General features: G+C 46.9%; 1 protein-coding gene across 1 annotated transcript; it reads right to left on the bottom strand.

The window, feature by feature from the left end:
* Positions 1-1,894: 1,894 nt before the first annotated feature.
* On the bottom strand, positions 1,895-20,146 carry MKI67 (marker of proliferation Ki-67). Its single transcript, XM_051833522.3, has 13 exons — positions 19,953-20,146; positions 19,680-19,832; positions 16,712-16,790; positions 16,501-16,616; positions 14,069-14,135; positions 10,117-10,162; positions 8,591-9,646; positions 7,156-7,331; positions 5,612-5,918; positions 5,403-5,521; positions 5,126-5,300; positions 2,360-2,516; positions 1,895-1,913 (listed from the first exon to the last, which is right to left on the bottom strand). Exons 2-13 carry the CDS (start codon positions 19,769-19,771, stop codon positions 1,895-1,897), a joined length of 2,409 nt encoding a protein of 802 aa, XP_051689482.2. The 5' UTR covers positions 19,772-19,832; positions 19,953-20,146.
* Between the last annotated feature and the right edge of the window lie 1,150 nt (positions 20,147-21,296).

Here is a 21,296-nt window from a genome sequence, read left to right as displayed (position 1 = left end):
CATGTACTGGTTCTTGAGGTAGGAACATGCCTTTGCCTGATGACTCTGTCAGTTTCCTGGGTGCGAAGAATTCTCCCTGTTCGTCTACTTTCCCAAGGCTTGTCTTGAGTCGTCTTTTCAAACTTGCTGGGGTTTTGGTATGTTCTGGTTGTGGTGAATCCCATGGAATTGTGATTTTACCAACAGTCACTGGGATTTTGGCAGGCTCAGGTGTCTGGAAGAGTTCTTTGAAGCCAGACAGGTCTTCTAAGAGTGGGGCCTTTTCCTTAGGTACTTTTGGCCTTTTCTTGCTGCCAGTCACAGTTGTTGCTGGGTCCAATTTCTGCTTTGCAAATTCCCTAAAAGCTTCAAAACCCTTGCCATCACCTTCTGGTGCTTTGGGTGTGTGCACAGTTCCCCTGGTTATTTGTGATGGCTTTCCTGAAGCTGAGAGCTTTTTTTCTACATCCACTTTCCTCAAAGGCGTCTTAGGGTGTGTTTTTGGGCTTGCTGACTCTGGTTGAGTAGACCTGCATGGCATATTAGTCATTTGGCCAACAGTCACGGGCTCATCAGAGCATTTTGGAGTATGGAACAGTTCCTCTAAGCCAGTGAGATCTTCCAGGGATTGAGTCTTTTTCCTCGGAGTTCTTGGCAACTTCTTTGTTCCAGTTGCAGGAGCTGCTACATCAAGAGTCTGCTTTGGAGTATCCTTGGCTGTGCTGACACTTTTATCATCACTTACTGGTTCTGTTTGCTTCAGCTTTTCCAGTGCTGAGAGCTTCTCTTTCACGTTCCCTTTCTCTGGAGGCGTCTTCAGCCACTTCTTCCCACTTCTTGGGGTTTTGATTAGTTCTGACTGTGGAGACTCACAGGGTGTGTTAGCTCTTCTGCCCTCCTTACTCACTGGTTCCTTGGTGCAGTCCAGTGTTTGATAAAGCACATGGCTATCCCATAGATCTTTAGTGGGTTCTGGTTTGTGTAACTCCTCATGGCTTATCTGCTCATCTGTGGGTTCACATTTCTGACCCCAAGTTCTGCTTGATCTCCTCAGAGGAGTCATCCTTTCACAGTTTTCATTGGACTTGATAATTTCCTTACAAGTTTCCAAAGGTCTCTCGCCATCCTTCTTCTCTTCCTCTGCTTTCTTTTCTCGTTGTGGTGTCTTCCTCAGAGGTCTCCCTAAGATGTTCTCCACAATGTCAGCCTCTGTTATTTCATTTTTACTTTCTAAAGGTGTTATTTGTGTATTTCGGAGCTCTGTAGACTTTCTCAACTTCTTTACAGTGGACACTGTCTTCAGAGGCTCTGCCTCAGAACGTGGAGTTTTTGTCTTGACATGAGTCATTTTACAGCTGTTCCTAGGTGTCTTCACAACATTTTCATTTTCTTGTATGCACTGCTGTCTTATTGTAGGGCTTGCAAAACATTTATCAGATGGCTGTTTTGTTGCATTCTGAGTACAAGAGGTCACATTTTCTCCTGTAAGAAATAAAAGTAAATACAATATGTGCACCATCAACTGTCTATTAGCCTTCTTAGTACTTGATTTTTATAAAACATACAAATAATTTTTGTGTCTCCATGACTGAGAATATGAGGCTACACATGTTGCTAGACAGCAGTCATACCAATAACACATGCACACATAAGAATTTAATGTTACTTGCTGGGGTGTAACTTAATACTTGTAAGGGTATAACTTAGGTGGAAATTAGAATCTGCCATTACATTCAGGGGAAAAATTCCTTAAGGTTTTCTGTAGGCTGCTGTGCCACGCATCATTGATCTCAATAGAGCCATTTCCTTTTCTTCATACAGAAACAACTTACACTTGTACTGAACCGCCAATGGGATGACATGGCATCTCTGCTGTGTGCTGAGGGCCCATGTTACAAAGAAACATCTACTTTCCTCAGGGGATCACAGACTCCCTGACAGGAACAGTGACCAGGACCCATTGAGAGTAAGACAGAATTACATCTACCATTTCACACTCACTCTGCAACCTGATCCCATCTGAAAAGTTTGTGGATACAGAAATAGCTATCTCTTTTTTTATAATTTGTAATAATCTTAAATTTGAATAATTTATATAGAGGTATGATGAAAGAATAATGTACTTCTCTGCTATGGTATCCTCTTATAAATTAAGAAGTTAAAAGTATACACAGAGTATTTAATCTTACTGACTGAGACTTTCTTTGTAGGTTAAATGGATGTCAGTGTGAGCCCAACAGCTGATAGGAATCTCTGCTTAATACAAGAGAACAGAAAAGGAATATCTGCTGTAGAAGTTATACAATATTCTTTATAAGAAAATAATACTATCTTTAAGTTCCTAGCCAAAAACATCACAGTACTAGGAAAAAAATGAAACCAACCAAAATTCTCCAATGTGGGAGGCAGAGGTTTTTCTCCAGAAATAGTTACTTCCAACTTTTTCCCAAGCAAATTCTCTGAGTTTGAAAGAGTGATGGGACAGGTGTTTATCTCTGGTTTCTCCTTCACCGGAGTCTTGAACATTTCAGTCAGCCCTGGTAAATGAATAATTACAAACACAATGTTTAGAACCATCACAACCCTCAAATAGGATGAACCACACAATGGCAAGTAAATAGATAGACACCTCTTTAGAATTTCTGGTCCACAGAAAACTCATAAAACGGGTAATTTCATTTATAGTGAGAAAAAAGAAAAGATATATGTTCTTCACTTTGTTTAAGGGCTTTCACCCACTGTACCGCCCCTCCCCCCAATGTTATCTTTTAACAGTCCTAGACTTCTAGCCTTTATGTACAAATACTATTTGTACATTAAGTACATTTCACATTTTACAAAATGACAGTGCTTCCCATTTTTGTACTGTCAAGAAATGAGCTTTAAAAAAAAACCAATATTATCAATAATTAGTACTGACATAACCTTAGGGAGAAAAATATAATACTTTATGTGGAAGATAAAAACATAAAACCCCCTGTGTTCTCTTTATTTTTCTTGTTCTGTATTGATGGATGAAAACACTACTACAACTAGCAGCTGTCTGCAAAATGTGTTAGGAAAACCTGTTCCAAAGGCTCCCATTCAAACCAGTCCATCCACTAACAATCATCCCCCTCTGCATTCATTCCAGGCCTTACTTAAAATACTACAAACTAGTCCTCAGTAGATATGGACCTTGAAATAGAAGTTATGCCACAGTGAGTTTTATTAGACTTTAGGAAAGTGCTTAAAGAAGGAATGCTTGAGATAAGCCACTGTCCTGGGTGTTAGGTATTTGAAGTCTTACGTGGAGTCAGCACTGTGGCATAGCAGGGAAAGCTGCCACCTGCAATGCCAGCTTCCCATATGGGCACAAGTTCGAGTCCTAGCTGCTCCATTTCTGATCCAGCTCTCTGCTATGGCCTGGAAAGTAGAAGATGGCCCAAGTGCTTGGGCCCCTGGATCAGTGTGGGAGACCTGTAAGAAGCTCCTGGCTCCTGGCTTCGGATAGGCCCAGCTCCTACTGTTGTGGCCACTGGGGGCTTGAACTAGTGGATGGAAGATCTCTCTCTCTCTCTCTCTGCCTCTCCTTCTCTGTGTAACTCTTTCAAATAAATAAATATAAATAAATCTTAAAAAAAAAATAAAGTCTTACATATTGGGGCTGGCATTGTGTCACAGTAAGTTAAGCTGCCACCTGTGACACAGTCTTTCCATAAGGGCACTTTCCTATTAATGCACCTGGGGAAGCAGTGGAAGATGGCCCAAGTGCTTGAGCCCCTGCACCCGCAGGAAAGACTGCAAGAAGCTCCTTGTTCCTGGCTTTGGCCTGGACCAGCACTGGCCATTGCGGCCACCTGGGGAGTAAACCAGTAGATAGAACATCTCTCAGTCTCTCTCTCTTTCTCTGTAACTCTGACTTTCAAAATAATCTTAAAAAATAAAATTAAGGGAGCCAGCGCTGTGGCTCCACGGGTTAAAGCCCTGGCCTGGGACGCCAGCATTGCGTATGGGCACCGGTTCGAGGGCCGGCTGCTCCACTTCCGATCCAGCTCTCTGCTGTGACCTGGAAAAGCGGTGGAAGATGGCCCGGGTCCTTGGGCCCCTGCACCCCCGTGGGAGACCCGGAGGAGGCTCCTGGCTTCGGATCGGCGCAGCTCCAGCTGTTGCGGCCAGTTGGGGAGTGAACCATTGGATGGAAGAACTCTTTCTATCTGACTCTCCTATTCTCTCGGTGTAACTCTTTCAAATAAATAAATCTTTAAAAAATTAAAAAGTCTTATTTTATCTTAAAATTAATTTTAAGGCATTGGTTTTGTAATATTTGGAGGCATGCACACATGTATATATGCATACATACATACATATTGGTTTATAATCTATAAGTGTATAAGTTTATGCCAATGCACTCTCTGCTGTTGTTTAGTAGATAAGTGGGTTGATCCAACAGCTGCTACTAGAGGTGATTCGCATGCACTACCCTGAGGAGTGCAATGCTTCCAGCTCGTAACTGCTGCGAGAGAGAAAGAAGATCCCCCATCCAGTTCAAACCTCACCTCCCTCCGAAAACACATACAGTGGAAACCATCAGTTATATTCCATGAAACCTAAAATCTGCTTTCTTGCCATGGTTCTTACCTACTACAAGATTAATCAAATTAAGTCACACTTCTACAGAGAGTGGGCATCAAGTAAAACATTCACTTCCTTATTAATGGTTTAAAAGAAACTTCCCATAGGGTTTTCTTTCAAGGAACAGTTAACGAGAAAAAAAGTAAATCTTGAAGAAAAATAGTGCTTCAAAACAACGAATCCATTCCTGGGACAAATCATTAATATATTTCAAGGAGAAGGCAATTATAAGTAACAGCCAGTTGTCTTCTTCATTATAAAGCATTTTCCACTTTCTATTTATAGGCTAGATGCTGTTCTCTAAGGAAAAAATATGCATTTAACATTTCCAAATATACTTCATGTAGTACACATGATCCCCAAAATTATCAAAACTGCCCTTGTACTCCAAACCAACTTCATGTTCCTCAAATACTTTGACCCCAGAAAGTTGATTCCATTGTTTATTTTATAATCCCATTTACAGCAAATAAATATAGGTAGAAAGCACCAACATCACATAGCAGGCCTAAAAGAGCCAGTTATTTTTTACCTGAAAGATCCTCATTAAAGTCCATTTTTCTGTTGTTGAAAACAAAGTTGTTCAGCATTCTGTAGGGCCGAGCAGGTGCGCTTACTTTTTCAACATGAGCCCTCCCTATGACAATGGTACAAGGAGAATTGGCATGGCCTGTGCTGAATTGATTGTGAAGACTCTCTGCAGTCTTCTAGGGAAAAAAGGAAATGAACACATCAAAGCACACACTTACTCCCCATGCAGGCTTAGCAGCAGCATGTGTGAAACAGCAATACATACGGGAGCACCATACCTTTGGAGTATTAGGTCTTCTTGGTCTTTTGTTCACCTGCCTTTGAGGGACTTGTTTTACAACTTTAGTTTGTGCTTGTTTTGCACCAAGTTTTACCACATCTGCCCAAGATTTTGCAACTGTTAAAGAGAAAAGATGGTAAACCTACAAAAACTGGTATTGGTGAGAAACCATTCACCTTAATATATATTTGCCAATACAATACTAACCAATTAAATTGGCTTCTGAAGCACCACTCCTTCTTTTAGAACAAATCATCTGTAAAATATCATGTTGACTTCGACTGATGGACGTTCTCTTTGAGGGTAAGCTGCCACTCTTCCTTCCTCCTTTCTTAGGAAAGTCTGTCTGCTGGGGAGATCTGCTGCCACCAGAGGCAGAGGATGCTCTGCACGACCTACGTCTTTGATCATTCGCAACTGGAGGACTCGGAGCCGGAGAACTCAAAAACCTGCCTCGCGTGGTCAGTTCCAAAGAGATTTCTGAAGACTCTTTTCCTGATGGTTGAGGATTTTCCTGTAAAGACAGAAATGTTCACAGGAAACCTTACCAAGACAGGTAACATTTGTCCTATTAGAAACCCACCTGATTGAGAATTTCAGCTGCTTAAATCCTCAAGCAACAAACATTCAAACCACTGTTCCTCAAAGCTAAGGTAAAGATGAGCCTGTCCTAACATTTAAGAAAAGGCTATAAAAGTAGCAGTCAATTCTGAACTGAGGTATTTAAGACAGAGGAACCTTCTGATCATAGTGAGACAAAGGAGCGCTAATCTCAGTCCCAGCAAACCACAGTCCCCTGTGGTCTGCCTTGGAAGGAGGCTGTTTGCTTCAGTAAGACAGGATAAAACAGCAAAGAACTAGGCATACGTATTCACCCCTTTTTAGTACCAAGGGAAAATAAAGACCACACAGACTCTGTTATGAAGGTGAACTCTGGAGATCTAGAAACAAGGGTGTGGCCAAGTAGCACAGTGACTTAAGACACCACTTGAGGGCACCTGCATTCCTGCCTCTATTTATAATTTAGTTTCCTGTTAATACACCTGGGAGGCAGCAGATGAGGACCAAACTACTTTGGTTCCTGTCACCCACGTGGGAGATCCAGATGGAGTTCCTGACTCTTGCCTGCCACCCGGCCCAGTTCTAGCTATGGCAAGGATTTGAGGAGTGAACCAGTAAATGGAAGGTCTGTATTCCCTGCTCCCATCTTTCCCTCCACGACTTTGCCTTTGAAATAAATAGAAATTTAATAATAGTTGATGAAAAGATATTTCTCATATGTTTAAAAATATATTAGAAAGGACAGTACAACAAAAGAACAGGCCTAAAATTTCTAAAAAGCTGATTGTGTATTAGATTTTACCAAAGATTTTCCTTTTCACAAATTAAATGCCTTAGCTATCACCTTATACTTCTAAAATAAAACAATCTTTATGGCCACATATTGTGATATAGCCAGAATCTTTTTAGTTTTTACAGAACCCATGGTGATTATGTGGCTCTTGCAGGTGGGAGAGTAAGATGTCTGTCTTAAAGAGAAAAGTGCTAAGGAATCCCCGACTCCCTGAACCCCCAGCTGTCAGCCATCTTGCAGCAGTTAGGAATCCAGATGTTCACTTTCTAGATCCAAATAAATGAGCTTTCATTTAGTTTTTAAAAACTACACTAATTGTACTTGTGTCAGGATTTTGGAAGTACTACATACCAGGTTTGAGTGCCTTTGGGTTGAAAAAGAATACTGTCAAACCCACCTTTATGATCTTCTTCAGGACAGTTGGAGTTTGAGTTGCAAGAGATTTCCTTTTCATTGGTGTTTCTCCTCTTTTGAGCGGTGTATTTGGAGGCAAGTTTTCATCAAATAATTCAGGCTTCAGACGACCGCCGAAAGACACACGCCTTCTTTTCAAGGACATTCCCTCACTCTTATCTAAAGTAAGGAATATAAATGTGAGAAGGGAAATGAAAAAGCCACACTAAAACTAAGGATTTATTTCAAATTAGTGTCAAAAGCCAATGAGTCAAATATTTATTGAAAGTTGACACCCACAGCACACCTTCATTCTCATAATATTGACAAGGATAAAGCTGTTTCAAGACTTCTTGAAAAGGTATCAGGTTCCAATGTGGCACACTGCACACAGCGTAGCTCTAAAAAGTGATCTGTCTGCAGCAATGGTTTCACTTTGGAGCATAGGAATGATGGAGACAGAATTTTAGTAGTGTTCTTAAGATTATGCTAAAAAGCCATGGACTTGGGCATGGCCCAGATCTACCTAGTGAAGCAGACAAACGAGCTGTGAAATTTGTCCAGGTGATGCTCACCATCAATCAATCAATGCAACTCAGCCCCCATCCACGGACAGGCATCTCCTGTCCAAGTGAGGCATCCTCTAGGAGACTCAGGAAACATCGTAACTTAAGGGTAGGGGTCTAGTTTTACAGGTGCCCATGTACCAAAGGCCATCTGCAGAAACAGCTCTGGTGTTAGGATTGTGGCATCACAATGCCAGAGACACTTTTTTTCTCTGAGGCATCTCTGAAATTCATAGGAAGAGGCCAAGGAACTACCACGCCCGCTCCAAACTTCCTATCCCTGCCACTGACTGTATTGTCACCTTCACCATTTGCAAAACACAATAGGAAGAAAACCTACTCATGGGCATTCCTGTTTTGGGGATCAAAAGTTAATGTCTGTGAAGCATGCCCATGAGTCTGGTCTAGGACTCATAACCGACTGCTTGCAGAACAGAAAATAAATACCTGAGGACTACCACTATGTTCAATGGTTTCCAAGGGACCTCCTGACTTAAACAACTAAACTCAGATGATTCAGTTGATTCTAGTTCTGAATTAAACCCCACGGGAAAAGCAGCTGCAATTATTCCCTTTTCTATTTTGTGATACATGGAAAAAGAGAATCAGGTATGTCCGTGGACTACCCCACGTAAGGTCCTGCACTGTGCTTCCTCAAGATCCTGCGCTTCCCTCGGTCACTCCTTGTTCTGATTTTCTAGGTCTTCAGTACTCATATGTCATCTAATACTATGTCTCTTACCACTGTGCTTGGTAGCTTCTCTACCACAAAGCTAATCATTACTGATCAAATGAAGATCTCATTAATTCATATCTACACATAAGGGAGGTGTGAATCTTTTAGGGAAAAAATTTACAGTTAAATAAACTTACTAATGGAATCACCAAAGTTGTTGATATCAACTGAACTGAGACCAGGTAACCCAGAGGAAATCGGTCCAGCTGTAGGGCCCAGTTGTTCAGGCTTGTGGGGAGAACCCTTCTCAACCTTCTTTTCAGCTGGAGTGAGCCACTGAGCTGCAGGCTGGTTCTGGATTTCGGTGTCCGTGGGCAGAATGCGCACATTTGCAGGAGCACGTCTGTTTCTGGAAGAGAGATCTTCCGCTTTGTCAGAGTGCGAGGCCTCCTCAGCTTTTATTGGTGTTCGCTTTCTAGTTAAGGGCCTCCCAGGGCTGACTGTTTTATCATCGGCTTTGAAGCCTTCACTCGTATCTAAATTCTCAGGCTCTCTTCCATCAACAGCACACGGGTCTTCATGCGTACGCTGTTGTGAGTTTTGTTGGGAATATCGCGCTGGGGTCTTCACTTGAGTCCTCTCAGACAGAGGAGTGCAGGGGCTCTTGGCCGCTCCATGAGACTGGGCAGAGTCCACTCCACGCCGCCGCTCTTGGCTGCTCTCCAGTGCAGGTGAAGCTGTTCTCACAAGCGAGCGTCTGCCACATTTCAGTCCGGATTTCCCTGAGCCCAGCTGCTGGTTCCCTCTGTGAAAATCATCAGTACTTGCCTTTTCTGTCATGAAATCCACCTGCGATCCTGATTTTTTACGATACTGCAGAGCGTTTCCTGTGTGTGAGTTTACACCTAACTCCTCCTTCATGGACTGATAAAGCTTCTGAAAGGGAGATTCTTCTTTCCGGCTGCTGTCAAGACACTGCGTAGAGGGAAGAGGCTTCAGTTCCCCACCACAGCTCACTACTGCCAGCCTGCAGCTTTCTTTAAACTCCTCAGAAGGGAAAGCTCCTGCATTTCTGTCACGATGTCCAGGATGGGCTGAGGAGTGACCACGGGGCATTTCCTGGGCAACGCTGTCTTCTGAGCCCGCCGAGGCACAACCGTCTCCTGTGACATTCTCGACGCGCGCCAGAGGCCTTCCTGAACCATTGCCCTCAGGGATTTTTGAATGGGCTTTGGAATCTTGATCTCTCGAATCTTGGCAATAGATTATGAAATAAGAAACAGAAGTTCAGCATTTTCTTAGTGATAAGCATTTGAGGAACTCAAGACTGTGCTTCAAACTCCCTTATAATCTAGTTTTTTACTTATTCTACCAATTACTTAATGCCTAAAGTTAGTAAGCCTTAAGATACAAGTGTGACAATCCAAATGACATTAGACTCTAACAATAAATGCCAGGTGTCATATGCTATCAAACTACTCAGAATTAAGTTGATAACTGAAAAATCAATTTATTTATACTTAGACTCTCCTTTAAGCACAGCATCCTATCAATTATTAGGGAAAAAGTGAACTCAGGTATTTGCCTGTTTATCACAGGCACCCTTAGAAGTTTGACAGCCCAGATATTCAACATTTGAACCCTTGCTATGCGGTCCCTGATGTTAGGCTACACACAGATCCACTCCTACAGGAGCCCAGAACAAAGCCAAACCACTACAAACCAGGTTCAGAAGAGATGCCAGATCTTGAGACACGACGTGATGGCTCCTGCAAATTAGGAAAATAAGAACATAGATTTAAATGCCTTCCTCCATACTGATGTTCTTAACAATAAAACAGTATTTTTTCTTTTTTTTTTTCTTTTTAAGATTTATTTATTTTATTTGAAAGTCAGAGTTACACAGAGAGAGAAGAAGAGACAGAGAGAGAGAGAGAGAGAGAGAGGTCTTCGATCTGATGGTTCACTACCCAGTTGGCCACAATGGCCGGAGCTGCGCCAATCTGAAGCCAGGAGCCAGGAGCTTCTTCCGGGTCTCCCACGTGGGTGCAGGGGCCGAAGGACTTGGGCCATCTTCTACTGCTTTCCCAGGCCATAGCAGAGAGCTGGATCAGAAATGGAGCAGCTGGGTCTTGAACCAGCGCCCATATAGGATGCTGGCGCTTCAGGCCAAGGTGTTAACCCACTGCGCCACAGCGCCGGCCCCGAAAACAGTATTTTTCAAACTGTTCCTAAGTGACATTTAGAGACTTTGAGAAATGGGCCCAAGTCACTAGGGAGCTTGTGGTCATGTTACAAATATTTGGCTGACTTTGAAACACTAGACTACTCATAAGTGATAAGACAGGAAACAGACTGCAGTCTTAGAATCATTTAAATCAAACCTCAGCAAGTTTTTCTAACTTCTGAGAAACACATGAAGAAGAGGCAGCTAAAATTAAACTTCATCTGATGGGCGCTGGTTCAAGTCCTGGCTGCTCCACTTCCAATCCAGCTCTCTGCTATGGCCTGGGAAAGCAGTAAAAGAGGGCCCAAGTCCTTGAGCTCCTGCACCTACACGGGAGACCTGGAAGAAGCTCCGGGCTGTTGGCTTCAGATCAGTGAAGCTCCGGCCGTTGTGGCCAATTGGGGAGTGAACCAGTGGATGGAAGACCTCTCTCTCTCTGCCTCCTTCTCTCTCTGTGTAATTCTTTCAAATAAATAAACAAATCTTTTAAAAAAAAATCATTGTACTGTTAACCCATCATAGGCACAAAATTACTGATTTTATTAGTTTTATCAGAAATGGGCCACTGACCCTATTGGTGCATTTAGGCTCTTTTGCAAGTGTGCCCTCTTGGCAGCAAGAGACTTGGGGTGTATCTAACAGCCTACAAGTTAAGGCACAAGTGCAGAGTACATGCTCAGGCACTGTAGCCAAGAGAATCAGGCCAGGGTTCCTATTTTGTCTCCCTATGAACAGCTCGCTCTCTCTCTCTCTTTCTCACTTTCTTTCTTTCTTTTTGACAGGCAGAGTGGACAGTGAGAGAGAGAGACAGAGAGAAAGGTCTTCCTTTTTTGCCGTTGGTTCACCCTCCAATGGCCGCCGCGGCCGGTGAGCCGCACTGATCTGATGGCAGGAGCCAGGTGCTTCCTCCTGGTCTCCCATGGGGTGCAGGGCCCAAGCACTTGGGCCATCCTCCACTGCACTCCCGGGCCACAGCAGAGGGCTGGCCTGGAAGAGGGGCAACCGGGACAGAATCCGGTGCCCCGACAGGGACTAGAACCCGGTGTGCCGGCGCCGCAAGGCGGAGGATTAGCCTAGTGAGCCGCAGCGCCAGCCAGTGCCTTCTTTCTTATGCAGTTGTGTGGGAGCACTGGTGGAACAACTAAAGCACAGCATATATCTAAGAAACAAAATTCCCATGTTCTTCTAAATGAAGAAAAACATGTCACCTGATATGAGGGGGGGACCTACAAAATACTATAAAAGGCAAAGAATATCAGTTCATTTAAGCAGATCCAGATTTCTTTATATCTAACCCACAGTTTTTCAAACTATATATGTGAGCAAATGGTTTCATATTCCAGTCTGAAGTAATCTTCTTCTTTTTTTTTGACAGGCAGAGTTAGACAGTGAGAGAGACAGAGAGCAGAGAGGAAGGTCTTCCTTTTCCATTGGTTCACCCCCCAAATGGCTGATACGGCCGGTGCGCTCTGCCGATACGAAGCCAGGAGCCAGGTGCTTCCTCCTGGTCTCCCATGCGGGTACAGGGCCCAAGGACCTGGCCATCCTCCACTGCACTCCCGGGCCACAGCAGAGAAAGCGTTACTGGAAGAGGAGCAACTGGGACAGAATCCAGTGCCCCTACCGGGACTAGAACCCGGGGTGCCAGCACCACAGGCAGAGGATTATCCAAGTGAGCCGCGGCACTGGCCATGAAGTAATCTTCTAACAATAAAAATCAACTACTCCAAAAAGTTTTAAAATACACAGTACATCTCATATTGCTTGTATCATTATATTTGATAGCCATAAAATTCCTACCAAATTGCTGTAAATCTTTAAGAAAAGGCGGGGGGGGGGGGGCAGCGCTGTGGCAGAGTGGGTAAAGCCACCGCCCACAGTGCCAGCATCCCATATGGGCACCAGTTCAAGACCCAGCTGCTCCACTTCTGATCCATCTCTCTGCTATGGCCTGGGGAAAGCAATAGAAGATGGCCCACGTCCTTGGTCCCCTGCACCTGCATAAGAGACCTGGAAGAAGCTCCTGGCTCCTGGTTTCAGATCGGTGCAGCTCCAGGTCGTTATGGCCATCTGGGGTGTGAACCATTGGATGTTAAGACCTCTCTCTCCCTCTCTCCCTCTCCTTCTCTGTGTAACTGTGACTTTCAAGTAAAATAAATAAATCTTTAAAAAAAAATGCTGTTAACACTTTCTAATTACTTGATCTTAATACTTACTTTTTAAAAAGATCTATTTATTTATTTGAAAGGCAGTTACAGAGAGAGAGAGAAAGAGTTTGCATCTGCTGGGTCACTCCCCAAATGACCTCAACAGCTGGGGCTGGGCCAAGTCTAAGCCAGGAACCAGGAACTCCATCTGGATTTCCCACGTGAGTTGCAGGACCCCAAGCACTATGGACATTTTCCACTGCTTTCCCAGGCACATTAGCAGGGAGCTGGCATTCTTGTGGGATGACAGTGTTGCAGACAGCGGCTTAACCCACTGTGCCACAATGCCAGCCCATGTTCATTTTATCACAGACAAGTGACAGAATGAAAAGTTTTTAGATTGCTGAGTGGCATATATCTAACCCATGGTGCAAGAAATACAGAAAAACCAGCTTTTTGGCTTATTTACTTAAGATGAATGGTTCCTAGTATATGGGAGATCTAAAAAAATAGCTTTTACCACAGAAGCCAATGAGCACCAGAATCAAAATGAGTTCAGGTCTCTTCTCTAGGGAAGAATATTTAACATCGCAGAGACCTTGCACTGGAACTTCAGGTGCACTCAGATAAGTCTTTGAAGCCAGAGAACTCTAACTAAGTAGCTCATGGTGTCGTTCCAAAAAGTAGGAAAGAGAGGAATTCTTAGCACTTGCCCTAAAGCTACTAAATTCCATCAAATCTCCAAGCATGTGCCCAGAATTGTGTTTTGATAAGGTATACTCTATAATACTTGTTTTACCGAGATACTCAAGTTATCAGGGTCTCTCACACAGCAAAGCCCAATAACTCTTTTAGTTCCACAGGTCATCTGTCTTTCAAAATTTTGAAGAATTGTTGCCATTCAGAATTTTCATCATGTAATTACTTCAGGTGCATAGACAGATGGTACAATGAAGACAAAATGAGCCACCAGATCATGCAGTTTCTCATTGTTATTTCTATTCGTTATGGTTATCCTATCCATAGGCTTACAAAAAGAAGATCATGACATGGCCAGAGAGTTTTCAGTAAAAAATTAGCACTTCCATTTTTGAACAAAAAGGAAATATAATAATAGATTATTTTAATAGGTCTAAATTTTTTGTTTTAATACCTTAGTTACATTTTTTCTACAACCAATATGCTACCCTACTTTACCACTGATTTAAAGTGAGAAAACATTCATCAATCAACATACCCACAAATGACTTCATATCATTAAAACAAAATTAGAGTTCAAACTTGGATAATGTTGCCCTCACCTGTTCATGATTTTTTCCTGAAAATTTAGGTGACTTATTTCCATTCTGATGACTTTCATTTTCATACCTGCAGTGTACAGGATGACAGATTCAGATTAAAGATTCATAACCCATGGCCAAGGTGACCATAACAGGTTATATGCAAGGATCAAGAAACAAATGTCAAGTTTTGTTCAATATATTACCTTATACATAGATGCATATTTAGTTAGTAAAGTGTTTCTATAACAAAGCCTTACATAAGTTACCATAAGTTTCTTTTGAAACACCACCGTTGAAGGCTGGAAAGCCAGATTAACTTCTATCACTGACTAACCTGAGGAGGATTCCACCTTCTATATGGGAACCTATTGCACCCAAGAGCAAAATCAGATTTCCTCTTATGTTCCTGGAAGTCACCTAGTGGCATAGGTCAACCAGAAACCTGCAGGCAATGAGCTCTCTAATCACACAGTGAAGTCACACCTTCAGAGAAAGCACAAGGCTACGCTGTCACTACAAGGCAAATGCAAAGTGAAATTGCAGTGAGCAATCATCACTCCAGTTTTCCACTTACTTAACCTGCATTCGACAAAACAGGTACATCTTGGGAAGGCACATTTATCAAGATATGGATTTGTTCTGACAAACCTCAGGGGCCAATTCATAGAAGTAATCCTTTATCTAGCATAAGGAAAACTCTGGTACCTCAGTGAAATGACCAAGTTTGAATTCAGATGCCACCTGAGTAAGATCTGAAGCTGTCAAGCATCTGAACTGATTCTCATGGCAGCAGAGTTCTAAACCGCATCTTTCTTCCTCAAATCCATTTTTGAATCTTTGTTGGGTGTCTTTAATGATCTCAATCAATCTCAATTTGAACAGTATCTAATTTGGGAGAAACAGATCTTGTATCCATTATACATCGGATATTTCCTACATACAAATCTAATTGAGTAAAAATAAACCCTAAAAATGAAGGTAAAATCACAGGAAGTACAATAAAAGAAACAAACATGCAATGTAAGCATGCATTAGGAAACATCTATTTAGCAGAATGGATTTCAGAAATGACCTAGCTATTTTCTGTCTACAACAGACATAATTTAGATTCAAGATAAATTTTCAACGTAAAAAAAAAAAGGGCAGAAAAAGATATTTTATGCAAACAGCAAACAGAGAACTGCAATGGATATACTAAATACTAGATAAAATAGCCATTAAGACAAAACTTTTCACACAAGGGACATTGCAGAATGATAAAAGGTCAGTTCATCCAAAATTTCCAATTCCAATTAAAAACAAAAATTCACCTGACAACAAGTTCTGAGACAACTTTAACCATGAAGTTTATGAAAAGTTAAAGTTGTAGAAAGTTATTCTATGCAAGCACAAATTAGAAGGAAACTAACTTAGCTTTGCTTATCATTCAAAGGAAACATCAAAGCAGAATATACTATTATAAGGCAAAGGACATTTCTAAAGGACAGAGTTCTATACATCAGAAAGACATAATTCTTAACTTGTATGTCACAGTAGAACTGCCAAATGTATAAGAAAAAACTGACAGAGCAATAAGAAAGAAAAATAAACAAATCCTCAACAAGTGACTTAAACATACCTGCTAGAGTAGCTAACAAGCACGTGAAAATTCATTGAGAATATAGATCAAAATCTAAGACACAGAGGGAGAACACTGCCTGTAGCAGCCATGCCATACACATTGTTTTGCAATACATATGACAGGGTAACGGTTTGGCCTGGTAATTAAAACCCCATTTGGAACACTTGCTTCTCCTACGCCTGGGTTCGAGTCCTGGTTCCACTCCCAATTCCAACTTTCTGCCAGAGCACTCTTGGAGGCAGCAGGTCATTGTTCAAGACTTGGGTCTCTGCCACCACAGAGGACAACTGAAATGAGCTCCCGTCCCCCACTCCCACCCGAGGCCACGTCTTCTGTGGGCATTTGGGGGAATTTACCAGTGGATGAGAACTCTGTCTCTAAAACAATTTTTTTTTTTTTTTTTTTTGGACAGGCAGAGTGGACAGTGAGAGAGAGGCAGAGAGAAAGATCTTCCTTTTGCCGTTGGTTCACCCTCCAATGGCCGCCGCACCGCGCTGATCCAAAGGCAGGAGCCAGGTGCTTCTCCTGGTCTCCCACGGGGTACAGGGCCCAAGCACCTGGGCCATTCTCCACTGCACTCCCTGGCCACAGCAGAGAGCTGTACTGGAAGAGGGGCAACCGGGACAGAATCCGGCGCCCTGACCGGGACTAGAACCCAGTGTGCCAGTGCCACAAGGTGGAAGATTAGCCTAGTGAGCTGCGGCACCGGCCTAAAACAAATTTTTAAAAACACACACACACACATGCATAAGATTTGTAAAACAGTCAACCATATCTAATCATAAAGCAAGCCTGGACACATTTGTCAACCCAATTAGTTCTTACCCACCTGAAAGATCGATCAACAATAGTTATTAGATCTCCATGTTTTAGTTGTATAGGTCCATCAATAATAGACCCATTTACTTTTGTCGGATTTGTAGAACTGAAATTATACAACACTGCCTACAAGTAGAAAGAAGGGAATAATATGTAAATATATTGGAAGATAAAAAGTGAATTAAACATTTTTAACATTGACTTCCAAAAAACCAGCTTACCTCCTGCTCATTGATTTCAATTTTGCAATGTTGTTTTGACACCACCGGAAGCTGGATACGAATGTCACATTCAATATCCCTTCATATGAAAGAATGAAGATTTTTTTTTTTTGGTTGGCTGTAACTTTTTAAAAATTACCTCAGTTTTTCAAGATAAAATAGAATCTGACTAGTAAGCTGGTCTGTAAATATAACGACATAAAGGAATAGCAACAAAATGGACAATGTAAACAATCTTTTCATTTTGTAAATAGTTTTTACAAGCATCCCACAGCAGCTATTTTAGATCTTTAAAACTTAAAATCTGCAAGCAAAGGAAAAAATTATCTAGATTGCACCTGTCTTTCTACAGAAGGTTAGCATCAGTAGGGAGCAGCAGAAGGGACCACTTCTCTACCCAGACATAAACTACGGAGAAGAGCTTATTAGTAGCTATCTGGAGTCTGGTGCTCCAGTTCTATCACATGGTTTTCTAACTGTGTAATCTGAATAAACTGTGTAAGCTGTTCCCCATTTGATCCTTTGGAGTCTAAGACCCTCTCTCCTTACTTATGTCATATGACCAGAACTTGTGAATTGGGTTCGAGATTATGAAATCTTTCATAAAAGTATACTCAAGTACTACTGTGTAATAGCCAGCATACCACTGAGACTGGAATATTGCTTCCTTTCCTTCTGAAGAAAAAGGAAGCTATTAAATAATTTAAAAAAAAAGAAGCTATGAAAAAACCATTTAACTCCCAAAAGAGGATTTGATTTGTAGATATCAGAACTCCCCAGAAGAGACATCACTAGAACCCAGCTTTGTTTGGCTCTGACATTTTAGACCAGATGACCATTCGCTGGAGTGTGGGGCGTCTGTCCTGTGTCTTGGTGGATGATGAGCAGCAGCCCTGGCCTCCACTCACTGACACCAGTGGCAAGCCCCTCCCCGCTTTGACAGGAGAAAAAAATCTCCCCGACTTCCCCAAATGTCCCCTAGGGGGAAAAGTGGTTCTTCCCTCAGAACCACCGCTATGCACTAACTGCAAAGCCACACATCCATGCCATTATTTCCACCGAACACGCACCTACCACAGTGTCACACATTAGTCACCTCTTCTACACAGACACCAGACCCGGCCCTGAACCCACGATTCTTAACCAGACAGCCCTGTCCTTGCCGAGCTTAGTCTCGCAGAAGACACAACCCAGAAACTCGACATCCAAAATGTGCTAGCAAAGACACGCTTTCCTTAAAGCCCTGTTCTCAAGTCACATTTAAACAGACCTCTGAACAATGAGCAGAAATCAGTTAAGAGACAGCAGGGAGGGCGTTCATTCCGACAGCCAAGTCCCAACTCTGCAAAAGCACCAGGAGGAGCAGGAGCGTGGCAGGCCTGGGGTAGGAGGACCAGGGTAGGGGGTGTGGCTGGGAGGACGGTGTGCAGGGGGACCAAGGGTGGAGGACGGGATGCAGGGGGGACCAAGGGTGGAGGACGGGGTGCAGGGGGACCAAGGGTGGAGGACGGGATGCAGGGGGGGGACCGAGGGTGGAAAGTGGGGCTGGGAGGACGGGGTGCAGGGGGGACCAAGGTGGAGGGTGGGGGTGGAGGACGGGGTGCAGGGGGACCAAGGGTGGAGGGTGGGGCTGGGAGGACGGGGTGCAGGGGGACCAAGGGTGGAGGACGGGGTGCAGGGGGGACCAAGGGTGGAGGACGGGGTGCAGGGGGGACCAAGGGTGGAGGGTGGGATGCAGGGGGACCAAGGGTGGAGGACGGGGTGCAGGGGGGACCAAGGGTGGAGGGTGGGGCTGGGAGGACGGGGTGCAGGGGGACCAAGGGTGGAGGGTGGGATGCAGGGGGACCAAGGGTGGAGGACGGGGTGCAGGGGGACCAAGGGTGGAGGGTGGGGCTGGGAGGACGGGGTGCAGGGGGACCAAGGGTGGAGGGTGGGATGCAGGGGGACCAAGGGTGGAGGACGGGGTGCAGGGGGACCAAGGGTGGAGGGTGGGGCTGGGAGGACGGGGTGCAGGGGGACCAAGGGTGGAGGGTGGGATGCAGGGGGACCAAGGGTGGAGGACGGGGTGCAGGGGGACCAAGGGTGGAGGACGGGGTGCAGGGGGACCAAGGGTGGAGGGTGGGGTGCAGGGGGACCAAGGGTGGAGGGTGGGGGTGGGAGGATGGGGTGCAGGGGGACCAAGGGTGGAGGGTGGGGGTGGAGGACGGGGTACAGGGGGGACCAAGGGTGGAGGTGGGAGGACGTGGTGCAGGGGGACCAAGGGTGGAGGGTGGGCTGGGAGGACGGGGTGCAGGGGGACCAAGGGTGGAGGGTGGGATGCAGGGGGACCAAGGGTGGAGGACGGGGTGCAGGGGGACCAAGGGTGGAGGGTGGGGGTGGAGGACGGGGTACAGGGGGGACCAAGGTGGAGGGTGGGGCTGGGAGGACGTGGTGCAGGGGGACCAAGGTGGAGGGTGGGGCTGGGAGGACGGGGTGCAGGGGGACCAAGGGTGGAGGACGGGGTGCAGGGGGACCAAGGGTGGAGGTGGGAGGACGTGGTGCAGGGGGACCAAGGGTGGAGGGTGGGGTGCAGGGGGACCAGAACGTGCACAGGGCGAGGCCGACCACAGACACCGCGCGTCTGCATTATGGGATACACTTCAGACAGGGCGGGGAGCTGCTTGTTCCCCGTGCCCTTCACCCGGGGGCCGCGGTTATCACCCCCAGCAGAGGAACAGGTCTCAAAACTCCTCCACTTTCCCAGAAAGAGCCAGCAGCCCGGCGTCCCGCCCTCCTCCCTGCCGCCGTCCCAGAGCGAGGGCACCAGGCGGTCAGGCACGCGGACCACCTGCACACTCCCCCTTAGCAACTCTGAAATCCTTGTCGGGCTGGAAAAGCCAGAAACCCGCCCACTTCCACGCGTGACTCGGCCGCCGGCCTGCGGCGGAGGCGCGTGCGGGGGCCGGCCGGGCGCGGCGCGCGGGCTCACCTTCCGAACGAGCAGGCGCTCCGGCTCAGCGGGAAGTGGGCCCCGTCCGCCCCGCTCCTCTTGATCGTGACGAGGCGCGCGCTGGGCCCCATGGCCGCCCCGCGCCGCGGGCTGAGACCGGGACCGGCGGCGGCGGGCGGACCAGCTCCGCGCCTGCAAGGGAGGTGGGGGTTATCCCGGCCGGGAGCCGCGGGGGCTCCCGGGGCCAGGAAGGGCGGCCCTCCCCACGGTCCCACCGGGACCCCCGCGCCCAGCCGAGCCGCCGCCGCTCACCTCAGACGAGGCGCCCGCGCCGGGCTCGCTGGTCGCCGTACCCACCGCGTCCGCCGCAGGGAGTTGGCACCGCGTCCACGGCGTCTCCCCTCGTCCGCCCCGCGCGGCCGCACAGCCCACGCCCGTGACCCGGGGGTCGCGGCCGCCGCGCGCAGGTCCCGACTCCGCGGCTCCGCCACAGGCCGCCCGCCGCGTCTGCCGGATTCAAACGAAAACGGCGGTTCAAATTCTGGCGCTAAGCGCTGCGATTGGACAGGAGGCCTCAGCGGGAGGGCCAATGGGAAGGGAGAAGGCGGGCGTGGGCGGGGCGGGAGGCGGGGCCCGCGGGGCTGGCCGGCGGCGGGCGCGCGGCTGGCCGGCGTGGGCGCGAGTGTGGCGGCGCCGCGCTGAGCTCCCCGGCGGGACGGACGAAGGCCCGCTGTCGGGGCGAGCTCTCGCCGGCCTTCTCTTCAACCCCCGGGTGTTACTCGCCGCTGCGGATTTAAGATTTAAAAAAAATTAAGAACGTACAGGCTCCCCTCAGCCTCACACCCGGCCGCGGGCGCCGTGCGGCTGTCCTGCCCCACAGCCCCCAGCGCGGCGCCCTGTCCACTGCGGCGCCCTGTCCACTGCGGCGCCCTGTCCACTGCGCGGGGAGGGGCGGCGGCGCTCGGCGTTAGCCCGGCGTCGCGGTCGGAGCCGGCCGCGGCCGGGCGGCAGGGCGGGGCTGTCACTCAGCCCGTCGGGGCCGGACCCCCGCGCTGACCACCGGAGGAATCCGCCGCCCTCGGCCCGGGCCCGAGCTCCCCTGAGGCGCCGGGGGACCCCGGGACCGTGGGGTCAGCGGCGCGGAGTCCGCGGGCGGCCGGCGCGTGTGCGCGAGAGCGGCGGGCTGTCCACTGCGGCCAGCCCGGGATGCCCACGGACACGAGGCGCTCTTCACTATTCTTGCTGGGGAAAAGAGAGAGAGCGTCCTCATAAAAGGAAGTCACTGTTAGCGCGAAAGGGGCTCGTGGTTACTTGAAAATGAACTTTTTTCAACTCTAGGAAACGCACTTCGGAGGTAGCCCAGGCCAGTTTTGGAAAGGGTGGAGGGACCACGAGCCCCAGAGCAGCCGGATTCACGCGAGGAAAATCCGCTGTGGGACTCTAAAGCCACGCAGCTCCGCGGGGCTGGGCCGAGGTCGGGCTGCAGGAAACCTTGGGGCGGTAGCTCCCACTTCCTCCTCCGAGCTCACTCCGAAACCTCGCAGGGCCCCTTTGTCGTGCTAATGGCCGCTGGCTTTCCGGGGACAGCTGCTCTCCGGCCGGGAGCCGCTAGGTGTGAGTTAACAACCTCACCCGCGAGTCCTGCCCACAGGTCCC

This window comes from Oryctolagus cuniculus, chromosome 15 (genome assembly GCF_051225735.1).
Source record: "Oryctolagus cuniculus isolate XC-2025 breed Fujian yellow rabbit chromosome 15, ASM5122573v1, whole genome shotgun sequence".
NCBI classification, from domain to species: Eukaryota; Metazoa; Chordata; class Mammalia; order Lagomorpha; family Leporidae; genus Oryctolagus; species Oryctolagus cuniculus.
This window is presented reverse-complemented; position numbering and strand designations above follow the sequence as displayed.